Source organism: Cynocephalus volans, chromosome 12 (genome assembly GCF_027409185.1).
Source record: "Cynocephalus volans isolate mCynVol1 chromosome 12, mCynVol1.pri, whole genome shotgun sequence".
Classification (NCBI taxonomy): Eukaryota; Metazoa; Chordata; class Mammalia; order Dermoptera; family Cynocephalidae; genus Cynocephalus; species Cynocephalus volans.
In genome coordinates this window covers 42,580,552-42,608,146 of record NC_084471.1, presented here as the reverse complement: position 1 = coordinate 42,608,146, position 27,595 = coordinate 42,580,552, and the positions used below count along the sequence as shown (strand labels likewise).

The 27,595-nt window shown below is 33.9% G+C and overlaps 1 protein-coding gene across 2 annotated transcripts in view; it reads left to right on the top strand.

Annotated features, from left to right (window-relative positions):
• The window catches only part of SYT1 (synaptotagmin 1), a 199,758-nt gene that overhangs the window by 43,641 nt on the left and 128,522 nt on the right, over positions 1-27,595 (top strand). Inside the window, exons 2-4 of one of the 2 annotated variants that reach the window (XM_063075822.1) lie at positions 16,455-16,639; positions 22,725-22,838; positions 26,331-26,498. In XM_063075822.1, the coding sequence (XP_062931892.1) occupies positions 16,455-16,639; positions 22,725-22,838; positions 26,331-26,498 (467 nt within the window). Of the gene's footprint in view, positions 1-16,454; positions 16,640-22,715; positions 22,839-26,330; positions 26,499-27,595 lie in introns of both variants that reach the window. The other variant, XM_063075821.1, reaches the window with a different exon arrangement.

The following is a 27,595-nucleotide window of genomic DNA, read 5'->3' as shown; positions in this document are numbered from 1 at the left end:
GCATTTCTCAAAGGGAGATACAAATGGCACAATACACAATAATACACAAAGATACACAATAATACATTGAAGTTATTAAGAGAAGAGAACAGAACTGAGGTTGCCGGGAGTGGGAAAGGGGGAGAGAGACGAGGTAAAGGGAGGAATTGGTAAAGGGCCACAAAAATCAATTACATTGTATAATGATGAATATGCTAATTATCCTGATTTGAACATCACATATTGCACACTGGTATTGATATTCAATACTGTACCCTACAGATATGTACAACCAACTATGTCCAAATTTTTAAAAAATTAAATTAAAAAGAATAATAAAATCTTGCATATGTATAAAATAAAATAAATAGAATTTGGTCTATATTTCTTGTTATTTAAAGGGGAAAGAGAATTAGCATTTAATAAATCCTGTCTATATGCCAAGTGATCACATGTATCATCTTGTAATCCTCACAGTTATTATTGTGATATACTGTTTATATAAAGAAATAGACTCAAAAAATAAATAGACTCAATGAGTTTTAAAATCAGGATTCTCTGACTCCAAACCTCTAGCACCTGCTAGCATACCATAATGAGTTGAAGTAGTATGTAACATTATAGTTGATTTTCTAAGATTTTACTGTTTTTGTTGTTAAAATTCACATTTATTAAAATTCACACAGAAACATCCATTTTAATTTAAAATTAAATTACACTGACATCATGCCAGAATAACTGCTCTATGAGGTCAGTTAATCCAAATCTATTCTGATCTAGAAAGGCAAATCCCTTGTGGACGGCTTTATAACAGTAACAAAATACTCAATCATGTTTCAGCCATTTCCAGGATTTCTTTGCCATTGCTGTGTATTGACCATGATTCTGATCGGTTATGGTTAATGTTTTTCTCGCTTTATACTTTCCTTTTTTCCAAAGGGCCTATTTTATTTAACAGCATATTTGGACTTTTGCCTAGAAAATTACAAAATTGCTCAAAATAAATAGTATTTATCCCAGCTTTCTGAAGAAAAAGAAACTTCTATCTAACTCCATCCTCGTGACTCTTCTCTGACATTTTTCCAGCCGTAGGTGTTAGCATCTGCTGTTATGAAATCTTTGGTGTTGATTGGTTGGGACTGAGGTGAGGACCAGAGCCAAGATCACTTTTTACATTAAATATTATACAATCATGCCACATGTCCAGCTCCACAGATTACTGGAGCTTTACGAAATAGTGTACATCGCTAACCTTGTCTTAATCATTTTCACCTTTGCATTCTTGAGATTGTACCTGAGATCCTCACCCATCCAACCCTTAAATAAAGCAGCTGACCCCCTTCTCACAATGTAGGAATATGGGGTGCCAGCTGCTTTCTCTGCCATCTCCTGAGCACTGCTGAAGCTGAGACGGCTCTTCAACTCTTCTGGAACTGTACTGTAACTCTCATATTACTTAACACCTCCCATTTCCATTTCACAAATAGTGCTGCTCGTAGACAACCAGAAAAAAAGTGCCAAAGAATAAAATAGTTCCAAACAGCTTCCCCCAGCTTGACTCTCCTACCTACCAAATATGCATAAAGCAGCTCACAGAAGAGGTACAGCACATGGAGAAGAGAAAACCGAGGCATGAGGCAACACTGTGCGCTTCAGGAAGGACCAGGAGTGAAGTTTGAAACACAAGGTTCAGGAGGGAGCTGACGCAGGTTAAATATAAATATAAATATATATATAGGGCCACTTACTGCCCCCTTTGCAATGTCCTAATACACATTCCTAATTTTCATTCCATTTGCCTCAATGTATGATAGGACTTCAAAGAATAATGATTAAAGAGTTTTATTTATTTTTTGAGTTGAAACAATTAATTATACATATTTATGGGGTACAGAGTTGACTATCAGTATTTCTGTACAGTATATGATTACCAAATCAATATTATTAGCAAGTTCATCGTTACAATTTGTAATTATTCTTTGTGTCCCTTACCCAATTACTCCCTAACTCCCCCCCCTTCACACCTTTTGTAACTATAGGTCTGTTCTCTCCTTCTGAAAGTTAAACGTTTTATTATGCTCTTTCCTTTTCTTTCTTTCTTTCTTTGCACTTATGAGTGAGAACATGCGGTATTTCTCTTTCTGTGCCTGGCTTATTTCACTTAACATAACTTTCTCCATGCTCATCCTTGTTGCTGTGAATGGCAGAATTTCATTCTTTTTTTATGACACTGTGTGTATTCTACTGTGTGTATATATACCACATTTTCCTTATCCAGCCGTCTGCTGATGGACATTTACATTGGTTCCATATCTTGGCTATTGTAAAAAGAGCTGTGATAAACATGAGTGCGGGTTTCCCTTCAACATGATGATGATTTCCATTCCTTTGGGTATATACCCAGAAGTTGGATTGTTGGATTGTATGGCAGTTCTATCTGTAGTTGTTTGATAAAACTCTATACTGTTTCCATAGTGACTGTACTAATTGACATTCCCACCAACAGTGTAGAAGAGTTCCCTTTCCTCCAGATCCTCACCAGCATTTGTTATTCTTAGTCTTTTTTTAATAGCCACTCTAGCTGGGGTAAGATGATATCTCAATGAGGTTTTGACTTGTATTTCTCTGATGATTAGTGATGTTGAGCATTTTTTCATGTACCTGTTGGCCATTTGGATGTCTTCCTTTGAAAAATGGCTATTCAGCTCCTTTGCCCATTTTTTAATAGGATTATTTGTTTTTTCACTGTGAAGTTGTTTGAGTTCCTGTATATTCTGGATATTAATCCTTTGCCGGATGTATAGTTTGCAAATATTTTTTCCCATTCTGTAGGTTGTCTTTTCACTCTGTTGATTGTTTCCTTTGCTGTGCAGAAGCTTTTTAGTTTGATATGATTCCATTTGTTTATTTTTTTATTTTGTTGCTTGTGCTTTGGGGGTCTGAGTCATAAAGTCTTTGCCCAGTCTTACATCCTGAAGTGTTTTCCTTATGTTTTCTGCTTGGAGTTTTATGGTTTCAGGTCTCATACTTAAGTCATTAATCTATTTTGAGTTGATTATGGTATATGGTGAGAGATATGAATCTAGTTTCATTATTCTACACATGGATATCTAGTTTTCCCAGCACTATGTACAGAAGAGGCTGTCCTTTCCCCAATGTATGTTCTTGATGCCTTTGTCAAAGATCGTCTGTGGATACCTGGGTTGATTTCTGGATTTTCCATTTAGTGCAATCAATCACCACTTAAAAGTCAGTGAGATACCCCTCTGGGGTGAGTGGTAAGCTTTTTCAACAGGAGTTAGTATTCTTTACTCATTTGTTTGTTGTTTCTTTTCAAGATCATTCTTCTGGTGATATTTTTTATGTTAAGTGTTTTGCTATTTTTCTCCTTTCTGCCAAACAATATTTAATTTAAAACACGTATTTTCAAGAGTAATAATTTTACCCTTAACCAAAAGATTTACCCACATAAGCCCACAGAATTCTCCATTTTGTATTCTTTTATTTAAAAACATTAAGATGAGCTTCAGCTATAAAATTTTACATTATGTAAAGGGCATTTGCCTAAATATGTTAAGCAATGTATTTACTGTAGTTTTTCAAAGAATTTTAAGATGCCACAAGTATACTGAGATAATTATATTTCTTCTGGGCAATAGCTGGATTTAATGATCTAAAAGAATACAAACATTACAGTATTTACATAGCAACCAGGTTCTTGATTTTGATACTGCAGAAAAGCAAAAATGCATCTATCCCTTTCATGAAGTTTCATAGCTTTTAATCCCCAAAGTAAATCCTTCAGCTATTTCACTTTCTTTTTTCACTAAATCATATTAAAATACAAATTTCAGTTAATGTTACAATTCTAGTCAAAACCACCAGAAGAAAACTAAGGGCTCTTAACTTTGTTTTCTTGAAAATTATGAGCAGAGACAGCAGAAAATAAAGGTTTTCTGCAAATGAATATGGCATCTACATTGAAATGACGTAAATAGTAAAGGACCAAAAATTGTGATCTTAAGTGAGTTTAAATCCTATTATCATTGATTGATTTGGAACAGGAATTATCAGAAATTGGATTAATAAAAAGAGCTTGACAGTTCAAAGAACTAAGCTTGAGATTGGGTCATGATTTTTTCCAAGGATCTTTGGACAGTCATATTATTTTCTGTAACTTAAAGTTACCATCTATGAACGAAGATAATGTTGTCTAAGTGAAATAATAAGCCCAACTATTCTATAAATTATTTAGTGGCAACATGTAGTATTAAATCTGAAGTTAGTTCTTATAAAAAATAATCATCATAATTTAAATGTATATTCAAATAATTATTGAATAATAAATGGTGGATTCAAGGTAGCTTTTTTAGTCACTTAAAGCAAAGCAAGCACAAAGGTGTTCATTCACATGTGGGAGCTAAGAGAGAAAGAAGGAAGGAAAGAAAGTCCACAGTGGTGCGCTGGGCTTGCAGAGGGAGAGAGCATTCTTTGGGCTACAAAGTGGAGTGGGAGGGAAAGGGGGAGAGGGATGGAGGTTGGGGTTAATTGGGTGGGGGACACAGAGTACAAATGCTATTAGTGGTAATGGGTATGCTGGCAGCATGAATCTGGCTTTCACATCTTGTGCCCAAGGGGTGACGATCAGCTCTGTATCTCATGAATGTTCATAACCAATAATAAAAAAAAAAAGAAGAAAAAGCAAACCTAAGTGTTCATCAATAGATGAATGGATAAAGAAAATGTGATCTATATACATAATAGAATACTATTTAATAAAAGTACTTGGCCAATTTTGAAGAAGAAAAAAAAATCACAGCACCCAAGAGCGTATTATTATTATTAATGCATACACCCTATAAAATTGAGAATGTGTTCAGGCAAAACCTACCATTTACCAATAGAAATACAGTGAAAAATCTTGCCACTAATACCTTTAGCTCACATAGTGCTAGCTGAATTAATTAATTATTGAAACTACAAAGTAGTGCATATTGTTTATTTCCCATTAGTACAAACTTAATATTATTCTAATGCTGCTTACATTATTTGAATAACATAAACAGTTGTGGACCACTGTGACTACAAAGGATTATTCTTTATTCTCTCCAAAGTTTGATTTATTCATTCTATTATTTATCCATGAATAGCTTGAATCCTATCAAAATGCCTTTCCTTTTAGTTTTTTGACAGCACACTTTATTTTAGAATGTTACCCTGACATTCTGATATATCATTAAGTCAGAACATATTGAATACATTGGGAGTTGTATTATACATGCAAAATTGCTTGTATTTCATCTTTTGCCTAGGTAACTTTTAGGGTTTGCTATTTTCATCCAAGTTTTCAACAGTTTCAAGCCATGAACTTTAATGGGAACTGCTGACAAATAATAATAATTGGCACTTTTTTAATCCCTCCTTCATGTTGTCCACTATACTAAGTACATTACATATTACAAGTTGACATATTACAAATTTACATATCACAAATCACTTACCAGGCTTATATCATTATTTTCTCTCTCCACCCACCTCTTATTTTATAGATACTGAAACTGAGGTTCAGAAAGTTTGAATAACTTGATCAAATTTATCTGGCACTTTAAGTGTCAGAGCTTGGAGTCAAAATCTATCATCTTTCTTATATTTGATATTGCCCTGTTGTTGTTGTGATTATCATCAATCATATTTTGTGACGAATGATTTTCATTGATTTGGGGTAAATAATCTAAAATGCTTTCAGTTAAAAGAAGCCTAGAGTAATATACAAACTGATACGTTTACAGAGCCTACTCTTCTTAGCAGTAATGAATTTAGTGAATGTTTACTCAGTTTTTAGCATGGACACAAAAGAATGGCAGAATATATGGATAGACTAGCATGAAAGTTGAATCCCAAAGATCTAAGTCTGATCCCAGCTCTATTATGAATCACATTATGAACGTCCCATTTCAGATCCTCAATGTTCTCATCTGTAAAACAGAGATAATGCTATCCATCTTAGTTACTCTACAATTTGTTTGGGGTCAAATGAGTTGAAATAATGTGAAAAGTTCTCTTAAGGTGAAGGAACTATATAAATGAAAGCTGGAATTAGTAAATACTGCAGGTGTTGCATGTGAAAAGGGGGAAACTGTATTAGCATTACTAATGCAATTTTAAAAGAATCTTTTCAGGGGATATACAATACAAAATTTATTTAGGAAAAATAATTGACAGGAAAAAAAATGAGCCTCACTGCCATTTTCATTTATTTCCATAGTTTGTCTAGAATGAAGAGCAAGGAATATTTGCACAAATTTCCTAAATGATCTGGAAAAGTTGATATATCTCTGAAGTTTTATCAGGATTTGATTCATAGTATTAAAAGAAAGGTGTACCCTTTATTTTTAATAAGGTGTCCAATGGAGCCATACCTTCACTATGTGTAAAGAATATTTGGAAGAAGGCTTTCTTTGCCTTTAATTATATCTTCATGTATTCAATAAGCATTACTGAAGCCTTACCATTTACCCATCCTAATTGGTACTTCATGGAAGGCAAGGGAAAGGAAAATAACAGTATCCCTCTTCAGGTAGCTTCCCCCATGTTGAAATGACAAGTCACAAAGCTACTAGAAAACAAGGATTAATGTACAATAATACAAGGCAAAAGGCATGAGTAAACATGAATGAGAGACAAAGTAAAAGGCTCATGTGTGTTATTACTCAGGCAGGTATTTGGAAGAAGTCTATTGGGAGAAATGGCTGACTTTGGCAAAGAAAACAACGGGAATTCTACATTCTTAGTAGTTTATCTGAGAACCATCAAAAATGAGCAAAAGTCACACAGGCATTTATGCCACATGCTTACAGTTATAGTGCTTAGAAGTACCAATGCTGAACAGAAGAGGGATAAGACTTAAAAATAAAAAATAGATAAAGAAAAATCCACTCTATACAAGATTGACTAGCATAGGGAAGCCCCTTCAAAAACAAGACCAGAAAATAAATCAAGGAACATGGGAGTTGTAGAAGAATAAAGATGCTTATTCAAATCCAAAAGCCAGGAAACGAAAAGAAGAAACGATACTACAAAATGGGAATTGGACAGATAAAATCGCCATGTAGAGAAATATATTGAGAGAAAACATTTTGAGAGGAAAATTAATAAGTTTAGTATGTAGCAGCAGGATTCCATTGGATAATCAAGGAAAAATGTCCTATGGATAGACAGGCAAGGGGCTTTGTTTTCACTCTTGTCTACCTGTCACTTTGCATAGTAATGAAATTAATGAGCCTGACTCTTCTCTTTTGTGACTTGAAAGACTCAAACATCCTGTTCTCCACTCATGCACAGCAGCCTCACAAGTCTCCTGTCAGTGCAATCAAATCTCTCCAAGTTACAGAGAAGTCTAAAAACGTGCTGGCTTGTTTCTAGAATAATAAACAGAAAGTACAGTACCAGGGGGAAAAAAATCCTTTGGAAAAGCAGATAATATGGCTAAGGGGCATTTTTGTTTGTTACTTATAACTATTGCCCTAAATTATAAAATAATAGAAAATATATCTGCCCCTTTAGCTGATACTCTTATCATAATTGAATTTAATCTTAATAACATTAAATTGCTTAGAAAAGAAATGAGTAGATACTCCAATATTAAGTTATCCAAAAGTTCTCAGCAAAAGCCATGTTCAATTTTTAAAATAGACTTTTTTTTTCCTTAGGCTTCTTTGCTAAAGATAAAAAACAGATTAAAGAAATTGTTAACCAAATTTAAAGCATCCAAATAAAACCAAATACATATTGGATCCAAATCTAAGAACTGCTTATTTTGAAGACTTCTAATATAAAAGATGAGAAGAAAGTTAGCTTCCACAAGGGGGAAAAGAACTGAAACAGCTTGTTTTTAGTTTTGAACTTAAAAAGCAGAACTCAAGAGAGACATACTGCAAATTTCATAGGAAAAATGGATTTCCCTTTAGCCACAAAATTGTGTTGTCTGCAGCATGATTGAAAACTATTACTAACTTCCAAAGGCTTCAGAACTGATTGCCCATGAATTGCCTTCACCTCTGCCAACTCACCTGGCATTGCCTTATGTTTACCAACGCACTTCTCGCGGAAGCCTGCAGACAGCAAGCTCCTGTGCTCACTGCGGAGCCTTATCTAAATCCTCTGGAAGTTGTACTGGTGTTTATCTCTGCTGCAAGACCCAACATAATTTTCCATGTCAAATTTCAGACATTCCAATATTGTGAAGATATGGACGACTTTGCCTTATCGTTTAAAGCAGACTATTGTTACCATAGACATTTCATAAAATTAATTATTTGATTAATACATGGGTAGATAAGATGTCCTTCAGTAACTAACTTTTGTTATCAAAATTCATCATTGCGTTCAATGAGAAACATCAGTGATCTCAGTAAGTTATTCAGCAGGGGATGTGAATTTGTTCAACAGCACAGTAAATACTAAAATCAGATCAAGGGATAGAGGTTCTGGTAAAATTTTATCTATGTTTATGCTGTGACTTGTGCTTATCAAAGCAATATAATATGTTTTACTGGATTTTACATATTAATAGTTTTTAAAGAGTCTATGTGCAAAAAGATGCAGATTTTCCATTTTATTAATTTTAAGATTTTTTAAAAAATAACTCTAAACAAGTGTTTATTTGACATGTAGACTAAGGTTGTTGTCGCTACATAGTAGAAGCAGAATCTGGCAAAAAAAAAAAAAAAAAACATTTAATTTGGCTTTTACCATGCTATGTAGCATTGTTCACAGTTTGTTTCATGTATATGAAACAACTGCCCAACTGGACTATAAACTCTTTAAGTAAGTAAATTATTTTAAATCTGTTTACAATAACTCCAAAATGCTGAGTATTAATGTGTTAAATAGACACTCTACTGGATGAGCGAATGAGTGAATAAATAAGCCTCTCTCCTGCATTGCTATTAACCACAATCTATCTGCCCTAAAAAGCCACAGGTAGCTGACCCATGCCATTGGCTTGGATCATTTTTGCAGCATATTTGCACAGACGTCTTCCAGTTTGCTTTTTGTCAGGGACACAAATTGACAAGTGAAATAAAACTATGTGAGAGGAGCAAGGGAGATATGTTCTTGAGGTAATTCTGAAGGCTATTTGGAGAAGGCTACATGAGTTTACTAAAAGGAAACATCTTTTCATTTACTATGATTTTTTTTTTAAAGCTAATATAGATTTTGATAAGTCTGTATCATACTGAGAGCTTTGTTTAACAAGGTGGCCACTAGTTGAGAAATTAGATTAAAAGGAGTCTAAAAAATCAAAGGAAACAAGGGAAGGAAAGAGAAAGGAAGAGAGGGAGGAAAAGCACTGGAATCGCCCAAATGCTATTTTCACTGTGTAGCAAGCAGGGTTTGGGAGCACACCTCAAAACTCACCTCTTCCATGAAGACTTCCCTGAATTCCAGGCCCCTTTTATCTTGCCATTCTCTAACTTGCTACCTATAGAGCAATAAGCACATCCGCTCCGCTGAATTTTGTGCTTATCTCTGTATTGCCTCCTATCTCTTTATACATTTTTCCTGGGAGTTACTTTTTCTAAGTTCCCAAAGAAAGGGACACATCTTCTCTGTGTTTCCTGTTCTCGACCCCCAACCTCTACATACCTGAGGCACACAGCAGATTGTCCATGAGAAATAAATGAAAGCTTAAATGACTGAATGAAGGAATGAGCTTTCCCTTCAGCTAACCTTGGTGAATTTTGCCATCATACTCTGGGTATGGAGTTCCTCATTTAGAGTCCAGTGGTCTCCCAGACCTGAGGTCTCCACTGGGTACCACACATTATCAACTATATGAAAATTTACACACACACACAAATGCACACAAGAGTCCACAGCTTTTATCATATTTTAAGGGAGGAATATGATTCACAGGAAACAGACCTACCATTCTAAAGACTGAGGAAAAAGTAAGTTTGTCTAAGACATGGGAGCCAAGAATTGGTTGGTAGTCTTTGAAGACATTTTAGTCTATAATGAGAAATTCTTCATTTTGACCCCTAACTGGTTGGTTTAATCTTAAGCTGTATTCTATGACTTTGCACACTATTTCAAATTTGCATTTAATGTTGTCTCCAGAGATGGTTAATGAGTATATTAATCTACATACTTCCAAGTTTCTTTTTTACATTTGCATTCTGTAATTTAGAAAAAATCTTTAAAATGCAAGGTTCATTTTGGTTTTTTGCCAATATTTAAAAAATGATTATTCTTGAGAGTTTGAAAATTATTCACAAATAGTCTCAAAAGCAAGTCTTTGACATACAGATTATTTTTCCTACTAGTTAATAGCAAAAATATTTGTTTTCATTTTGTGTTGTTACTCTTCCATCAACATATAATGATCTAGAAAGATGATAGGTTATTTTGGGTAAAATTAGAAGTTGGCAAAAAGGTGCAGGAAATATAAGAATGAAAAAATATGTAGATTATTTATAAAATGTATTACACAGATATTAGTGCAGTGGTGAAGCATTCATATGACAAAATAGAGATACGTCAAAGATAGAAAATGTTTACAGTTACTGCTGAATTTTTGTAGTGGCCACAGCATTGGTATTACCTGTATTGTATTGGGGCTCTTGGCTGAAATATCCAGGACTGATGCAAATGTACAAGCTTATATTTCCTAGAGATGAAAATAAAGCTCATCTTGTAAAAGAGATACAGATTTAAGGTTGTTTCTTAATATGACAAATGAGAATGGACCTGACAGATAATGCAAGGCTGCCCTTCAAAGCAGAATCAAGGCAGAAATACAAAAATCAGTGAGTTATGCTTAGATTAAACCAAGATCCCAGTGAGTAAATCCACCAAAAGCTTGTCAGCCTAGGAGACAGCAATAGCTGCTATGAATGGGAATGAGGAAGGAGGGAATCAGAGCTAAGGAAATGGGACTGAGGAACAGACCCATGGAAAAGCCCCTTGAGAGGGTGGTGTACACCAAAGACTGTACACACTACTACCTGAATTCAAGAACACAGCTACGTGGGTTTCTTTCAAGCCGTCTCATATTTACTGACTATGGAGTCAGGCATTTTAGGGAAAGCAAAAAATGCCTATTTAGAAATGAGAGCACAGAACAACCTACAGCAGTCCTTCCCTAGGCCATGGGGTGCTTTGTGTAAATTAGAAAAAGGGGCTATCCCAACTGCTCCTTCTGTAGGTCTGAGGTACAACGCATGTCTGACAAGCAGAACTTCAGAGCTGGGAGCTTGACACACATGGCTGCTATTCAGTAATACTAAAGATTTCCTTTTTAATAATGTACACTCTGCAATAGTCTTGTTCTTTGTGAAGATTTCATCTTTCATTTCACAGTGCTCTATTAAAAACAAGGATATTTGAAGCATCTACTTTTTTAAAAAAAAAAGTCAGGGCCCCTTAAGTAAATAATTTTTTAAATAATTTATTTAGTGCCAAAACTCCCTGGGAGGAAAAAAAATGATATTTTTCAAACTGAGAGTTACATTTTTATTGTAGAAATAATATTTACTAGTTGATTTCATCAAGAGATGTACCCCTGAGGCACTAAATTTGTACACAAGAGCCTATTATGCCATGTACATTTCATTCGAAAATGTACCATATTATGCTCTGAAAGCTGAGTTTAGCAGATATGAGAAATTGACTCCTTTTAATAAAGTAAATAAGACTAGCTTTTAGCACTTGGGAAGTAAATAATAAGCTTCATGATTGCACAAAACCATGCTTGGCACTATATCCCACTTCTGAGGAAAATAACTTGCACATTGTAGATGCTCAATAAATATGTGTTTGGTTAAATAGTTACTGTTTTTAAATGCTCAATTTTTCCCTGCTTCCCATAGGGAAAAAAAAAACAGTCTTTCTTGATAAGGGGAAATCATTGTGGATTTTTTCTCCCCAAAAAAGATCTGCTAATGCAGATTTATTTCTAAATGGTTCCAAATATTTTCATTGGGTTTGCATTGATATCAGTGCTGCATGTCATGAATAATCTACAAAGAGCCAAGTTTTGAGTCTGTAAGAAGTCAATTTCATGTGTAGGAAGAAGGTTTACTGAAATATCTTTTATATATTTGCACAAACTTATCTCTTTTTTCTTAAATAATGCATCTTTTTATGCCAGTCTAACACAAACCATTAATGTATTATACCACATAGTCAATATTCCCACTAGGTTGGGGAGGAAGAATTTTAATAAACGTACTCAGTATTTTTAATTTGAAATTCTGTCAATGCTGAGACCTGTGGTAAGCCTTGAAAAACTAAATATCATTTAAATAACTGAAGAGGAAGAAGAATAGCATTTCAAAAAAGAAGGAATACACTTTAGAAAAACACAGGAGTAGAATTGAGCAGTTACCTAATCTAATGAGACTAGAGTGTGGGAGAAAAGTGAGAAATGGATAAGTAGGTGAGCCAAAGGACAGAGGACTTCGAATGCTGTGCACAAAATCATTTAAAATAATGCATTAGAAAGTTTTGTCTGATGACAATGAATAGGTAAAATGGAAAAAGGAGATCATGGAAAGGGAGATCATGTTACTGGTAAAGGCAGCAATATGGAAATGAAAGCAGAAGCAGAAGAAAATTTTAAGAAGCATTATGTGATCAAGATTTTTTTGATCACATAACAGGTCACAGATTATTTGATTACAAAATGGATAAATCAAAAAAGGTGGATAAGAAGGAAAGACAGCAGAAAATACATGAATAGATCACACAAATATTACACTTGCATATTCATCTATATGACGCAAGTAATACAAATCTCTTGAGCTCTTCTTGATATCTCTTGAGTACCTATTGCTGCTGTAATGAATTACTACATATTTACTGGGATAAAACCTCATTAATTTATCATATTCCAGTTCTAGAGGTCAGAAGTCCAAACTGGGTTTCGCTGAGCTAAAATCAAGGTGTCAGTAGGGTTGATTCCTTCTTGAAACTGTAGGGCAGAATTCATTTTCTTATATTTTCCAGTTTATAGAGGCCCCCTGCATTCCTTGACTCATGGTTTCTTTTCCCATCATCGAAGTCAGCAGCCCAGAATCTTCAAATCTCTCTGACTCTGAAACTCCTGCCTACCTCTTTCACTTATAAGGACCCTAGTAATTACATTGAGCCTATCCAGACAGTTTGGAACGATCTCCTCATCCCAAAACGCTTCACTTAATCACATATGCAAAGTCCCTTTTACCATTTAAGGCAATATATTCACAGCTTCCGGAGAATAGGATGTGGAAATCTGTGAGGAGCTATTATTATTCTGCCTACTACAAGATCTAAGTTGAAAACATCAGAATCAGTTTCAAATTAACTTGCCTTTGACTTAACTCCTATGCATCAGTTTACCTTTGGGTCAAATAATGTATGTGAGGTTGATTCATTAACTAGGAAATGAAAATAACATTTTTAATAGAGAATCTTCACACTGGTGCATTATTTTCTGCTGAAAGGCCTTTAAGTTAAATGTTAAAATTCTCATTATAAAATTCCATTTAATGATAGTTGGGTAGCAATAACAATATGCTGATAGCTTTCTGCCAGGAGCAATATTTTGATGAGCCTATTTTTGATTGAAGCTATATTTTATATTAAAGAAATCACTCAGCAACATCTTATGCTATTTTTATTTGCTTCACTGGATTTTTTAATATAAAATATTCTATTAAAGAGGTTTCAGAGCTACAGAAGGATTTTTTCCTTTGTATACATTTATAATATACACATTTTTAATGTAACAACCTAAAAACATATTTGAATTTTGCAAACTATTCAATCTATAGAGCTTTTTGCTCTGTAAAATTGAAGCGATGATGAACAAAACTGCTGTGGAGATTAAATGAGATAATGTCTGTAAAAGTGTAGCATAGTTGCTGAGCCCTAATAAGTAGATCTTTCATAGATATTTAGCCTAATCCAAAGTAGATTTTATGAGATTTGCTCAGTAATTTTGAAAGATGTTGCTATAAATACTGTAAATTAATAAATACTGTGGGTATTGTTTCTTAATAAACTTAGCAATTTTAAAAAATTTGTGACTCTACACAATAAAATAAAATGTTTAACATGAGCATTCAATTCAAATAACTCCATTTATTAAAAACAGCTATTTCTTTACATTATTATTAACTAATCAGTCAGGTTTTCCTACTGGTATACAAAATGATAACATTAAGGGTTTGTTTGGGTTTTTCTAATTCTAGTTATCTAAAGGTGCCAGTAAATTATGAGGAAAATTCTGTTAATTACATTATATTCAATATAGCATATTCAAAAATAAAATTAAGCTATTCAGAAGATAACTGAAAGTAAGTCAAGAAGACAGCAGGGCTTTAAGAAATAAAAATCACAGAATAAGCTTTTCAGTGATTTTAAATTACCTTCAAGTTGCACTATTTCAGATTTCTTCCTGTAATCCCACGTTCCTATCTCTTTAACTCCTTTTGATTAAATAACATTCCTTTGCTTTCACTGTCTTATTTTCATTTTTGAACTTGTCACATCATCTCCATCTTGTCTCGTGTAATTTAAGAGACTCTCTGAGAGACTTATCACACAAGTCTAACTGGGAGAATAATTTACGAGGTTCATGATGAAGGGTTATTATTAATGCTGTCTTGCGTACAATGAACACAGATTGTCTTGTTCATGCCATGGCAGGATTTTAACTAAATCAACAAAGTGTAGAAGCTTTTAAATGAAGTATTATGAAGATATCATTGGTTACATAAGCTTACTTTAATTTACATTTTTTAAAATATTCATTGTTTAATGAGATTAAAGAAACTATCAGAAAACATGTCTTTGGGCATGGGCTTATTCTTTCACACAAATATTTCTTTGGCTGAAAACACAGTTTCGAAAGTTGTAATTTTATATGTTCTTAGATTAACATCTAGTATCTAGTCATAAGCTAGAATAATATACATAGAGATTATTCTACACTGTGTAGCTAAATGAAGAGAGAGAGCCAAGAGAGTAGGTTTTCTCGATTTTGAAGAGAGGTTAATTTTTAAGTGCTTTTACTTTATCAAAGTACTCCTGACTTGTGTTCAGCAATCACTGGCAATCACTGGCACTAATGATGCTTAGGTGGCTCGAAGAAAGTAACACTTTTTCTTATCATTTCAGTGCCTTATGTCTTTTTTTATTACAACAGATAAATTTAATTACTGCTGATTAATCTCAATAGCTGCAATTTGCATCGTGAATAATTCCTTTCCACTCTAAGTGAAATCCTAAATGTTTCTGCAAGACCTTAATTTTTATAAGCACATCGTATAGGGGATGCCAAATAAGAAAATATACTAACTTTTAGCAGATGGACAACTATAAAAGAAAACTTGAGTATATTTATTATAAAATTTGAGTATATTTGTTTATATATGCTTTATTATTTTAACCAGAGCTTGTAAATCTGAAGCCTCTCTTCTTACCTAAAAATTATCTCTTCCTCCTCTCAATTCCCTTAGTATTTGCACTGAACTCCTGTCAGTGTATTCATCATTCATTTTATATATTTATTGGTGTGCATAACTTTTCCAAATTATATATAATTTCTTTAAATATAAAGAAATAATAGCTAACATTAACTGAACTCTTGCTATGTACCAGATGCATTCCAGGCTTTATAGTACTGTACTCCTTTAATCTTCAAACCAGATGAAATGGGTATCATCGTAATCTTCATGTTATAGAGGAAGAAACAGAAACTCGGAATGTTTAAGCAATATGACCAGTCACACAGCCTTTAAGTGTCCAAGGCTGAATCCAAGCCTGATTTAAGAGTCACTGAAAATATAACCACTACCCAGCTACTGGAAACCCTATGTGGGCATATCTCCCAATGACTGACTTTCAGAGCACAAAGTACTTCTTCCTAACCTTCATGACGACAACTGTTATGATTTTACACTTGTTATTCTGCTTATGTGATTAATGTCTGCCCCTCCTACCATGCCAGAGCATGTAAATACAACACCTAGTATTTGACAGATGAGTAATAGCAGCTAACATTTATTAAATTTCTGCCATCTGCCAGGCACTGCACCTTATTTAATCCTCAGAAAGACTCTGAAGTACCTACCAATCTACCTCCACTTTAGAGATGAGAAGACTGAGGTAGGGAGCGGTTGACTTGCCCAAGATCACACAGCTAGTAAATGATGGAGCCAGGATTCACTCAAAGATCTAACTCCAGAGCTATTCTCTAGAGAGTCAGGAAAAGCAACAGGGAGGAGATAACATTTGGTGTATCTGGAAGGTGTAAAGTGCAGAAGATGGAAACAACGTAAGTACTGCGGAACAGGGGGCCCGCAGCATAACAGTTGCTCAATAAATTCAGGTGAAGGAATGAATATCTTTGTAGTTTATGAATTAAAAGGTTTTGCACATCTAAGCGTCTTAGTACTAATGCTCTCTGTGCATTTGTTTTCTTTCAGTGCCACCGTGGGCCTTAATCGCCATAGCCATAGTCGCAGTCCTTTTAGTGCTGACCTGCTGCTTTTGTATCTGTAAGAAATGTTTGTTCAAAAAGAAAAACAAGAAGAAGGGAAAGGAAAAAGGAGGAAAGAATGCCATTAACATGAAAGATGTGAAAGACTTAGGGAAGACCATGAAAGATCAGGTAATGTACTCATTCCTTATTTGGTCTGTGTTTATTTTGAAAATTAATAAATAAATGTTTTATTATTTTATGCCACATATTTATAGAAATAAACAACTTCTGGACACATTTCATTGTTGTAGAGATATTTTGCATTTTTTTCAGTCATTATTCAACTTCCCAGAGTGTAATGGAGATATTTGATGGGGTTTTTCAGTCTCCTGCTCATATTCGTAGACTAGACAGTGACCGTCGGCCCCTCTTGATGGGTCCAGCATATTAGAATGATGCCTGAAGAATTGATTACATCTGTTTAGCCAGTATTAACTGTGTTTAGAGTTAGGGAAACAGAATAAAGAGCACCTGAGTGTTTTCCCTGTTGGGAAAGAGATCTTTCTAACCTTCATTGTTCATAGTCACTGTTAGATAACTAAGTTTTATATCTATTTATCGAACTCATGAAAGCTGCCATTTTTACATATTCATCCAGTTCAACAATTAGTTCTCAAGAATTATGAATTATATGGGGAAAGGGAGAGAAACATGAGGCAGTCCTAAAGAACAGGACAGAATATAAAGGCAAAATTTTTATTCTCTTACTTAGGTACAATTAAAAATAGTAATTAAAAGGATAACCCATCTGGCTGGGTTATCTATCCAAGCCTAAAGAAACTATTTGGATGTCCTTTATGTTACTGTCTATTTTTAACTAAATTAAGAAGACAATTTGGTTCAACATAAAGTTTACTAATAATAATGGTAATTATTAAATGCCTCTATTTTTTTGGAATAATATTCATGTTGAATATTTCTAAAGAACATTTATTCATATAGAAATGTAAATGTAGAGTTTTTTTATAGAAATAATGTTTTCAATTATCAATGTTTCCCATCAAATAATTCGAAAGCTGTATTTATTCCCAAATGGCAACATGAACAGGCAGTTTTATAAATTCCTCTTATACTGTTAATTTCTATTAGTTGAACTCCTAAATATGTGAATCTCCTTAAAGACAATTTAATCAAGTGGTACGACAGGCATTATAAGTACATTTGCATAGTTTCCTAGTTAACCACATATTCAGGACACTAACCCCCTTTCCATCTTGAGTTTTAAACTCTTTTTCAAAGACACTGTAGTATGTATTGACAACAATTTTACAAAGGCTCATTTCTCACTCCCTGCACATTTGTTTGATTTCAGAGCTATGGACCCATGTAATGCCTGTACTCACACTCAGAGAGCTTTGGCTTAAGCTCAGAGTAACAAAGGTTCAATTTCTTTTTAGTGGGACTTATAAAATCTAATCACAATCACAAGAGCCCATGCACAAATGTTCAACCACAGGTTTCTGAAAAGGATTTTTCTCTTCAGTAAACTTAAGTAGAAAGTGAAATTTTAAATCATGTCTTGCTTTATTTCAGCAGTTTCTATAGCAAGCAAAACTTTGTGATACAGAGTTCTTTAAACAAGTTATTGGGAGATTAAGTGTGAAAATAATCTAGATGGATGTGGACTAAATAATATGTATGTTAATTTTAGCTATACCTGTGAAAACAATCATTTGAAAATACAATACTATCATTTTCATAATTGCCATAAAATTCAAATGTGGTATCCCTGTGTCCTAGAATTAACAGTTAAAAACACTGAATAATGTTAAATTATAACTACAGTGTTTCTTCCTAGGGCAAGAAATCTATATTTTTATTTGTGAAATTTTTTCTGTATGATGTAAGATTGTAATTTATAGCAGAATAGTGGTGTTTACGACCGCTGTTATGACCTGGGTAAAGGACCAAGATCTCATATATAGAAAATTGACTGTGGTTAGTTTTTCACTGATCACTAATCTTTTGGATGGAGAGGGGCAGAGAAAATGAGTCAAATAAGAAAATACTAAGTCAGTGACAGTTTACAATAATCCACTGTTATTGCAAAGTATTTAGAATTTCAACCTCGCAAAAAGGTGTTTTAATTATTTTAAGTAGATCACTTTGTCTACATAGGACTCCAGATAAGTCTTATTTTTCAGTTAAAAACAATTAATGAACAGAATGAAATATAACTTGGACAAGTGAAAGTAGGCTTCAGTGATATGTATATAACTGTAGCTTGTACTACTTTTCAAGGCAGATAAAAGTAGCTCATTAGTAACGGGTTCCATCATTTTATGGAGAGGAAGGTTAAATAAGCAAAATAGAATGTGCAGATTTTAAGAGGATGTTATGTCACAGGGTGATCATCAGATCATTCAAATCAAAACAGCATAAACACAAATTAAAATTATTCTTAAATAAATATTTTCAAAATATTTTCAGCAGACTATTGAAGTGAATGTAGGAGAGACAATAAAGACAGTTTAGACCGCTCTTACTGAAAAGCAGGACAGATACGAGAGGCATTTTAGAGATGACTCCGTAAGATATTTAGGTGGTATGGCAATCAATACGTTTTTACCTTTTCAATCCATATTGAACTCACAGAAATTCAAATTTCAGTGTTCGTGGCCTAATGTCTCTATCATAAGTTTCTATAACCAAGGAAGTATTTTAAAATGTTATGCAATGACTATAAAAAGTAACTATAGACAGTATATTTATGTTACATAAGAGATATACAGAGATACACTTTAAAAAGTTAGTGGAAATTTTTAACTAAAAATAATACAAATCCTTCCGTGAAATTTTTGAAAACCCCTCATATGTACTTAAGGGTTCTTTTCTATGCCTTAAAACCTGAGAATGCTTAACATACAGAGGAAAAATACCAACTTGTAAAATCATAGATCTGGAAAGGCCATTTCTCCATGGTTTTCACTAATGTGTGTGGCTACTTTAATTTTTATTTCTTCCTTCTATGTCCTCCTTATCTGTGTTGTGTCTCATGACTGTTCTGGACTGTCCCTTGCGGTAGGTTTCCTCTGCTACTTAGACATCCCTAGTCAATGCTCAGATACATCTAGTGGCCTGGCAGCTGGGGCTCCACAGCTGAGGGTATATCATTCTGACACACATCAAGAGGCTGAACTAAATTGATTTTTTTAAAGATAACGTGTTCTTATTTTAAACACTGCTAACGTAGATTAAATGTAACCATGTTAGAAAGCTCAATTTTTAAGCGATGGACACAGAATGGAAATTCAGTCCCTTGCGCTGCCTTTTTAGTGGGACTTATAAAATCTAAATCTGAACAATGTCATTTAGAATGAACAAATGCTCCTTCTGATGGTTGTGGACTAAGCACCTTTTGAATATCAAAGCAAACCATAGGCATGTGCACTAAATCTTTGAAATTTAAAATAAGGTCTGATGTTCCCAATACAGCTTTTTCTACTGCAATTTATCAAACCTCAAAACTGCTGGGTTTACAGGCTTTTTCTTCCAAGTTTTGTTCTGTGGGGGGAAAAATATTGCTCTCGAGATATTATAATAGCTACTGATTTAATAGGTCTGAATTTAATGTGATGGTACAGAAAACGTCTTGCTTATGCTCAGCCTTTGGGACAGGAATAGACTTAATCACTTCAGTGATGAACAGCGGCACTGAGAAATTATCAAAAATTTAGCCCTATTTCATGCAGAATAATTGCAGAGATGGTCCTGCACCTTCTATTCAAGCTAAAACCACTTAGGGAAAAGGAGATTTAATATCTCAGCTATTTCAGATTGCACTGGACTGAAACATGATATGTAAATTGTCATTTCTGAAAAAGACTTTTGGAAAAGTATTTTAATCCAGGAATTTTATGATGATAGAGTAATGCACAGATTTTTCAGACAGAAGTATGCATTTAATAATTTGCTATTATGTAATACAATTAAAATCTTACAGGGAGGCAAATTACCTAAGCTGAAATTTTATAAGTACATCTTCTTGTTGACAATGTTAAAAACTCATACACAGCTAAGGTTTTGAAAGGGCAACAGGATTTCACTGCCTAAAGTTCTCTAATTGAACTCAGTAGTCTTTTCTGGTCAATTTATAAGCTCATGTTCCCTTTAGTGACCTCCTGTCAGGTTAAAAGATTAATACAAATTTTTCAACAATTGTGTTGTTTCCTGCCTTTGGCTATCAGTAAATCAACATTTTAATATTCAAGGAAACATCCAAATATAAATTAAACTTTCCAAATTAAATGACGTGTGGCTAACCAGATTTGAAAAGATTTCTACTCAGATGTATGTAATAATGGTAATTTTCAATTTTCAAAAACTCATTGTAGGCTTCTGAGAAATTTCAAAAAGCATAAAAGAGGAGTTGTCTCTGACAACAGCTCAACTCTCAGTTTATATAATCTTCCCACCTGAATGAGTTCCATTAATCTATGATGCATCTAAGTTTCAGTTTTTTAGGATCAAATAGGAATTAGCTGGGTAGAACCAAATTGGAAAATCTTGAAAATTCAGGAACCGACGGTGCCATTTTGAAGCATCTCTGAGGGTCTCTGTGTTAGTGAGAGAACAGAGAATCTCTCTCCTGAGAAAGATGAACACAGCAGAGAAAAAAAGACCATACATTCTGGGGGTGGGGTTAGCAGGGTTGTTAAGCCATAATCTGATGACTGATGCCTTTCTAAAGTCTTGTTATACTTCTTGCACTTGAAATCTATAAGAATTCTCAGTTTCAATTTGAAAGCTGACAACAGTTAAGATTCCTTTATTTTGTCAAAGATATAAAACTGTTTACCACACTTAGGTCTAAGCTTGATTCTTTGAGATTCTGTAGTAACATACTCATACACACATACACACGCACACATACACACAGCAATGAAAATGCCATAACCAAAAACCAGGAGACAATCTTTGCTACCTATAATAATAACAGGAAAAAGGTTGAGACCACTAAAATACAAAGAGCTTCTACAAATCAATAAGAAAAAAGCAAACAATACAATAGAAAAATTAGCAAAGGATATGTACAAGCAGTCCCCAGCAGAAAAAAATACAAATGGTTAATATAAAGATTTTTAATTTTTTCAACTTCACTAGTGATCAGGGAAATGTAACTTTCTATAATTTTTAATTTTGAATAATGGCTATGTATAGATATCTAATTAATTTTTCTAAACTTTTAAAGCATTAAGAATGCACATCCCTAGAAACAAAGGTTCAAATATTTATAACCTTTATAACCTTTGATATTTTTAGCAAAATTTTTGCATGTTAGGAAAATATGTTATATATTTTGATTTTTAAAGAGAGGAGCATTTGAATGTATTTTATGAGACAATGAGCTTTCTAGTATTTCAGTTTATGTTACACTTAAGTTTTAGGTTATAAAGAATGTTCAATTGGTCAGACTGAGTTTGGAGAGTTCAGTATAATTTATTTTGTTCTTTAATGCAAAATGAATTTTTATACTAATTTGAGTTTTTGACAAAATTGCAAACATAACTCTCTTTACCTTTTGATACCAAATAGACTCTTAAATCAATTTAATTCAGCCTGGCTTTCTGTGGAACTGTTATGAAAATAAAATGATAAACTTAAACTGGAAGTGGGGTAAACTTTAAACATGCATTTGCTGGTGGCATGTTTTTTCCTCTTTCTTCATAACCATTACAAATGTATATGTGAAACATAGAGAATTAAAATTTTCTAAGGATCACTTACTCAATTATCTTTTTCATAGGAAATAAAACAGCAAAAGGCCATGCATTTCATATAAATTACTTCAATGCATGTAACAATGATGTTTTACTTGATGCTGAGCAACTGTTTAAACTACATGAATGTGAAACCCGGCCTGGTTAATAGCATGTTTATCACACCTCTGAAAGAAGCAGTTTTATCAGAGCCAAATACAATACCAGGTTGACATTTTCTTTGCAACAGTTTTGCATCTTTTGCTTGCAGTATTCTGAGGGGCTTTATCCATTGCTTTCATGTCGCTTGCTGATTGGGGGAAAAAATTCCGTGCACAAATGGAATTTAAAACATATGTAATCAGCAAATGGGAATGTGTGTCAAACAGATTTCCAGCATCTCAGTGCTTGCTTCTAACAGTTTGGAAGTATAACTACAGGTCCAGTTCAATTTGGATCTTGAAAATTCACCAAAATTCTCATGCAATTCATTTTCCTATTCATAGGCCCTTAAGGATGATGATGCTGAAACCGGATTGACTGATGGGGAAGAAAAAGAAGAACCCAAAGAAGAGGAGAAATTGGGAAAACTTCAGTACTCGCTGGATTATGATTTCCAGAATAACCAGGTCTGAGGGGAGAAAATGTCTTCTAATTCCATTACATTTTCTGAAATTACCAAGTAGAAATTGAAGCAAAATACTTCTTAAAACATTTCATTTGCTGCATGGGGAAAATGCAATTATCAAAGCTATTGATGAAATAATTTCTAAGTACAGGCAGTCTCCTACTTGCTAACTTAACTTCTAGTAATTAGAATTCACAGTATTCAACTGATTTCATCTACTTATGGCACTTACAGCAGGCAGACAGAATACAAATTAACTTGAAGTAGTCGGTCTGCTTCTGAGAGCTCCCAGCCACAGCCTCACCCCCACAGGTCCCTCAGCCTGATCTGGAATAACCTTCCTTGGACTTCATAGATGTTGATCCAAACAAGGCTAGGGGCCTTTAAGTTGGGCCACCAATCCAGCCAAAATTTTGAAAAATAATGTAACAATTTAATAAGAAATCAAAGATGAAAATTATCTATAGTCTATGAATTTTAAAGGCAGGAATGCCTTATATAATATATCGTACTAGGTATAACTCCCAGTGCTAATGAGATAGCAATTCTAGATAAGTAGAAAGATCAGCAACTTGATTTCTGATGTCTATGACTGCTGCCAAAAAGTGACAAGGAACTAAAGGAGGTGACAAAACAGGCATTCCTGATTCAAGTTCTCCAAAAGTCATGAAGTGCCATTTAGATGAATCATAATATTAGCTACCTTTTATGGACTGCCTGTTACAGAAGTAGCACAAAGATAACTTAAAAATCTCTCCACATTCAAAGACCTTCGAGGATCTATGACATTGATGAACATGTCCCTTTGCCCTCTGAATTGTTAAAAAAATTTAAAAGCTAGATAGGAATTAGTGGAATCAGCTAAGTTGGAGGTGAGGTTTTTAAGAATCCTTGGGACATTGACCTCCTCCAACTAGGGGAGTTTACGTCTCTCCGGTGCATTTTGTTTCACCCATATTTTGGAGAGAGGAAGAACTAACAAATGTAAAGTAAATACAATTACTACTAATGCAAAATGTGTTAATCATTTCCAGTTTGATGAGAAATGAATGATAAATGAATCAAACACTAATGCTCAGCTTTGATGACTTAATGTCCAAAGTCAGTACGCTGTGAGAGCTCTAAGCAGTTGCAGAAATTCCGTGCTTTATTTAGGAATTGACAGTTCAAATAATGTCTTCACTTTCTGAAGTTTCAGAGGGATGTAGTATTAAGAATAATTTTATTCGATAAGCTTCATTACACCACCGGCTAGTTACTTCATAATACATTCTAGAAAACTGCATGTTGGTTTAGAGATATGGATTTATACAGGTTTATAGGTATAACATTAATAGCAAGTTAAATATGGCATTTGAGGTCATTCCTTCTACCAAATTTGAGCATCAGGAATTGGTTAGGAGCAGAGAGGTTAGGAGCAGAGTCTCCTACTATTTATGTATTCAAGGAAAGGCCAAGGTCAACTTTTATTATCTTAACATATAACTTGTTTTCCAGAAATTTAACCTGCCTGTATATATGCATCCAATATTTTTCTCCTAATTTATTCTTTGTTCATATTTTCCAGTAGAGATCTAGTGGTATCCAGGTTGGTCATAATTTTGAAACTTCTAAGTTGGCTTTAATTACTATAAGTATCATTTTACAGATTAGCACTTTTAAGAAAATAAGGAATAGCACTGAATTTTTTTAAAAAACGAGAATAGTGAGGGTACATTTACTGCTCCCTTTTCAGCAAACATCAAATCTAAAAAGGTATTTCGTTTTGAGGATCTAGAAGATTCTACCTGATAACTTTGTTTAGTACTATGCATTGATTATTCCAAATGTTCTCAGGTAATTTAACTTATAAAAAGATTCCTATGAGGCATGAAATATAAATTCTGAGAAACTTTGTAGATAATATTGTTAAATATGCACATTTACTTACCAACCCTAAAATACTCTCTAATTGAGAAGCTTTCATGGTAGAGAGAAATGTGATATCTCTTAGACAGAAGTCTAAGAGCAACTCCATTCTTTATTAATAAAATATCCAAAAATCTCTAAAATATAAATGATCTAGTTTTAGAGTTTCAGCTATTTCTCTAGTGTTTTCCCTGCCTGAAAGAAAACTGATTATAAAAAATGTGGATGAGGAAATAGAATAGAGTCTTGTTTATTCACATCACTACATGAAGACAAATACCAAATATCAACTTGGCAAACCAAGAGACAGACTGTTTGCTTTACTAATCATGTCTTTTTAATGATGCCCATTTTAGCTACTCTTGGACCACCTATCTGTGTTTTGTGTACTGTACATACAAACCTGCACTCTTATTTTGACTGTTGTGTGATGTCACAAAAGAGATATTGAAGCGTTAAAATGGAAACAATGTAATCATTCAGGGTATTGATCTAGGTTCAAAATTGAGCCAACTAGTTCTTGAGTTCGAAAATGCACTTAAGAACATGGTGATCAGTTTCACGGAAAATGAGTGTGACTTTATTTTAAAGAAGTGAATTTCTTTTCCACTCCATTGAGTCACAGACTCAAATTTTCAAGCCCTGATGTGAAAACCTATGTTGTGACTGCATTTACTGAATAGTACATACCTTGAATAACAATAACAGTCTACTTTTGTTTCTCATATAGATCTAAACAAGTCTGTTGACACAAAATCTCTCATGTCAGGGTGTCTTTAATAGTCCATACACACCTTTTTTTCTTTACAAAAATATTAGCAATGCCATAATATCCCAATATTCCTAATAAGGGTTGGGAAGTATCAGTGAGAAAATAGACTCGAAGAAATGCAAAGATTTTTGCTGTATTTGAAAAATATTCAGAAACATAATTACTTAGCATTAAAAACCATATCTGTTTTCCTCTCTGTGAAGTTGATGTTGTATTTCTTTGACTCCATGGCCTATATTTAAACACAGAATTTAATAGATAATGATCATTCTACTATAAGTTAAAATAAAAAATACCCAGGGCACAAGTGAAGGTTAAATGTGATAAAAACTTGAAGATCATATGCTACTCAATTTCTAAGAAATTTTTATTTAGCTGGTCTGAGGCTTTGTTAAAGAATAAAAATTTCCCACTTTATAATTACAGACTTGTGATTCTTTCACAATTTATTTCCACTTACAAATCATCCTGGAAAGAAAAACAATGCACAAGGGCTTTTAGCAATTGGAAAGTTATTTAATTGCAATCCTTTTATAAATATGAATTCTGTATTTAACTATAATCAGCAACCTTTTAAAAGCCCTTGTGCTGAAAACTAGGCTTTCTAGAGCCTGCATCTGTCATAATTGGGTTTCTGAAGTCTGTATAACTCACTTCATTTGCCTTCTGTGCTCAGAATCATAAGAGAATAAAAGTTTATTAAAATCAAAGAGGAAGAGGGAGAAATCACAATAGGCAGCACTGTGAATAAATCAATATTCTCCCAAATGTCCACCAATGTTTGTGTTTACTGTATTCTGTCATTCATTTCAGCTGCTGGTAGGGATCATCCAGGCTGCCGAACTGCCCGCCTTAGACATGGGGGGCACATCTGATCCTTATGTGAAGGTGTTTCTGCTACCTGATAAAAAGAAGAAATTTGAGACAAAAGTCCACCGAAAAACCCTTAATCCCGTCTTCAATGAGCAATTTACTTTCAAGGTATTTTTTTTCTTTATATTTACTTAGAACTTTTGTTGTTTTAGATAAAAGACTGATCTCATCCTGACACATACGTAGACATGCACATAAACATTTGTTCAGGGACTCACAATGATTCTGTTCAGAGTATTTAAAATTCTTATCTTGGTCTAGTGAGGATACTATATTGCATTTAAATGTGGTCAAAGTTGGATTTAGCTCTGGCATTTCCAAATGAAATACAGACTGGACTACGACAAGGATGTCATAGCCACTTCTAAACAGTGAGGTCTGCTTCAAGTGTACCAATAGGCTTGAATTGTTCCCCCCCCCCCTCTAAATTAAAGCCAAAGGAATAATGAAATCATTGTTTTTATGAGTTTCAAAGTACCCGAAAATAGGTAAACCCTGTTGCAATTACAGAGTAAGGTAACTTATATTCCAATGCTTAAATGGTACAAAGAGGTATTACTCTGGTTGTAAAATTCTGTGTGTACAGGGCAAATTTGAGCACTCTAAAATCATTCTTCTTAACTTATCAAAAAAAGAACATGAGCATATTGTTTTTCTGCATTCCCAGCATGTTTCCTTTATTCCAGGCTCTTCCCTGATGTTCTTCATCTTGTTGAGACACCTAATTGACAATAACAAAGAGACATTCAGATCGTGTAACAACTCCTCAGGAAAACGTACCCTGCAGGCCTCAGGGATCCTTGTAGCTCTTGGCTTGAAGGCATTCATCAAATCAGTTCTTTTGGTGGATATTTCTAATACGTGAAATTTTTTTAAGCGCATTACTTAGAACGATACATTTCTGAAAAATGAAGTGTCTGTGAATATGCCAGCAGGCTGATGCAAAACCACCCCGTCCATCAGCCAGGCTTAGCAATAGCATGTGCCTTATGTTGGCAAACATTCTGGTATGAAATAAATTGACGAAGCAGAGGGCATGAGTCATTTTCTTGAATCTTATTTTCAGTTTTGGATAAGAGCAGTGTCTTTCTATTTGTTCTAAAATTTTTCAGTTTTCAAGACAAAAGTCCCTAATGTATTGCTGTTAATCTTATTTAAAATCTACAGCTTTTCTGTAATCAGACAGTTAATTTAGAGTATGATGA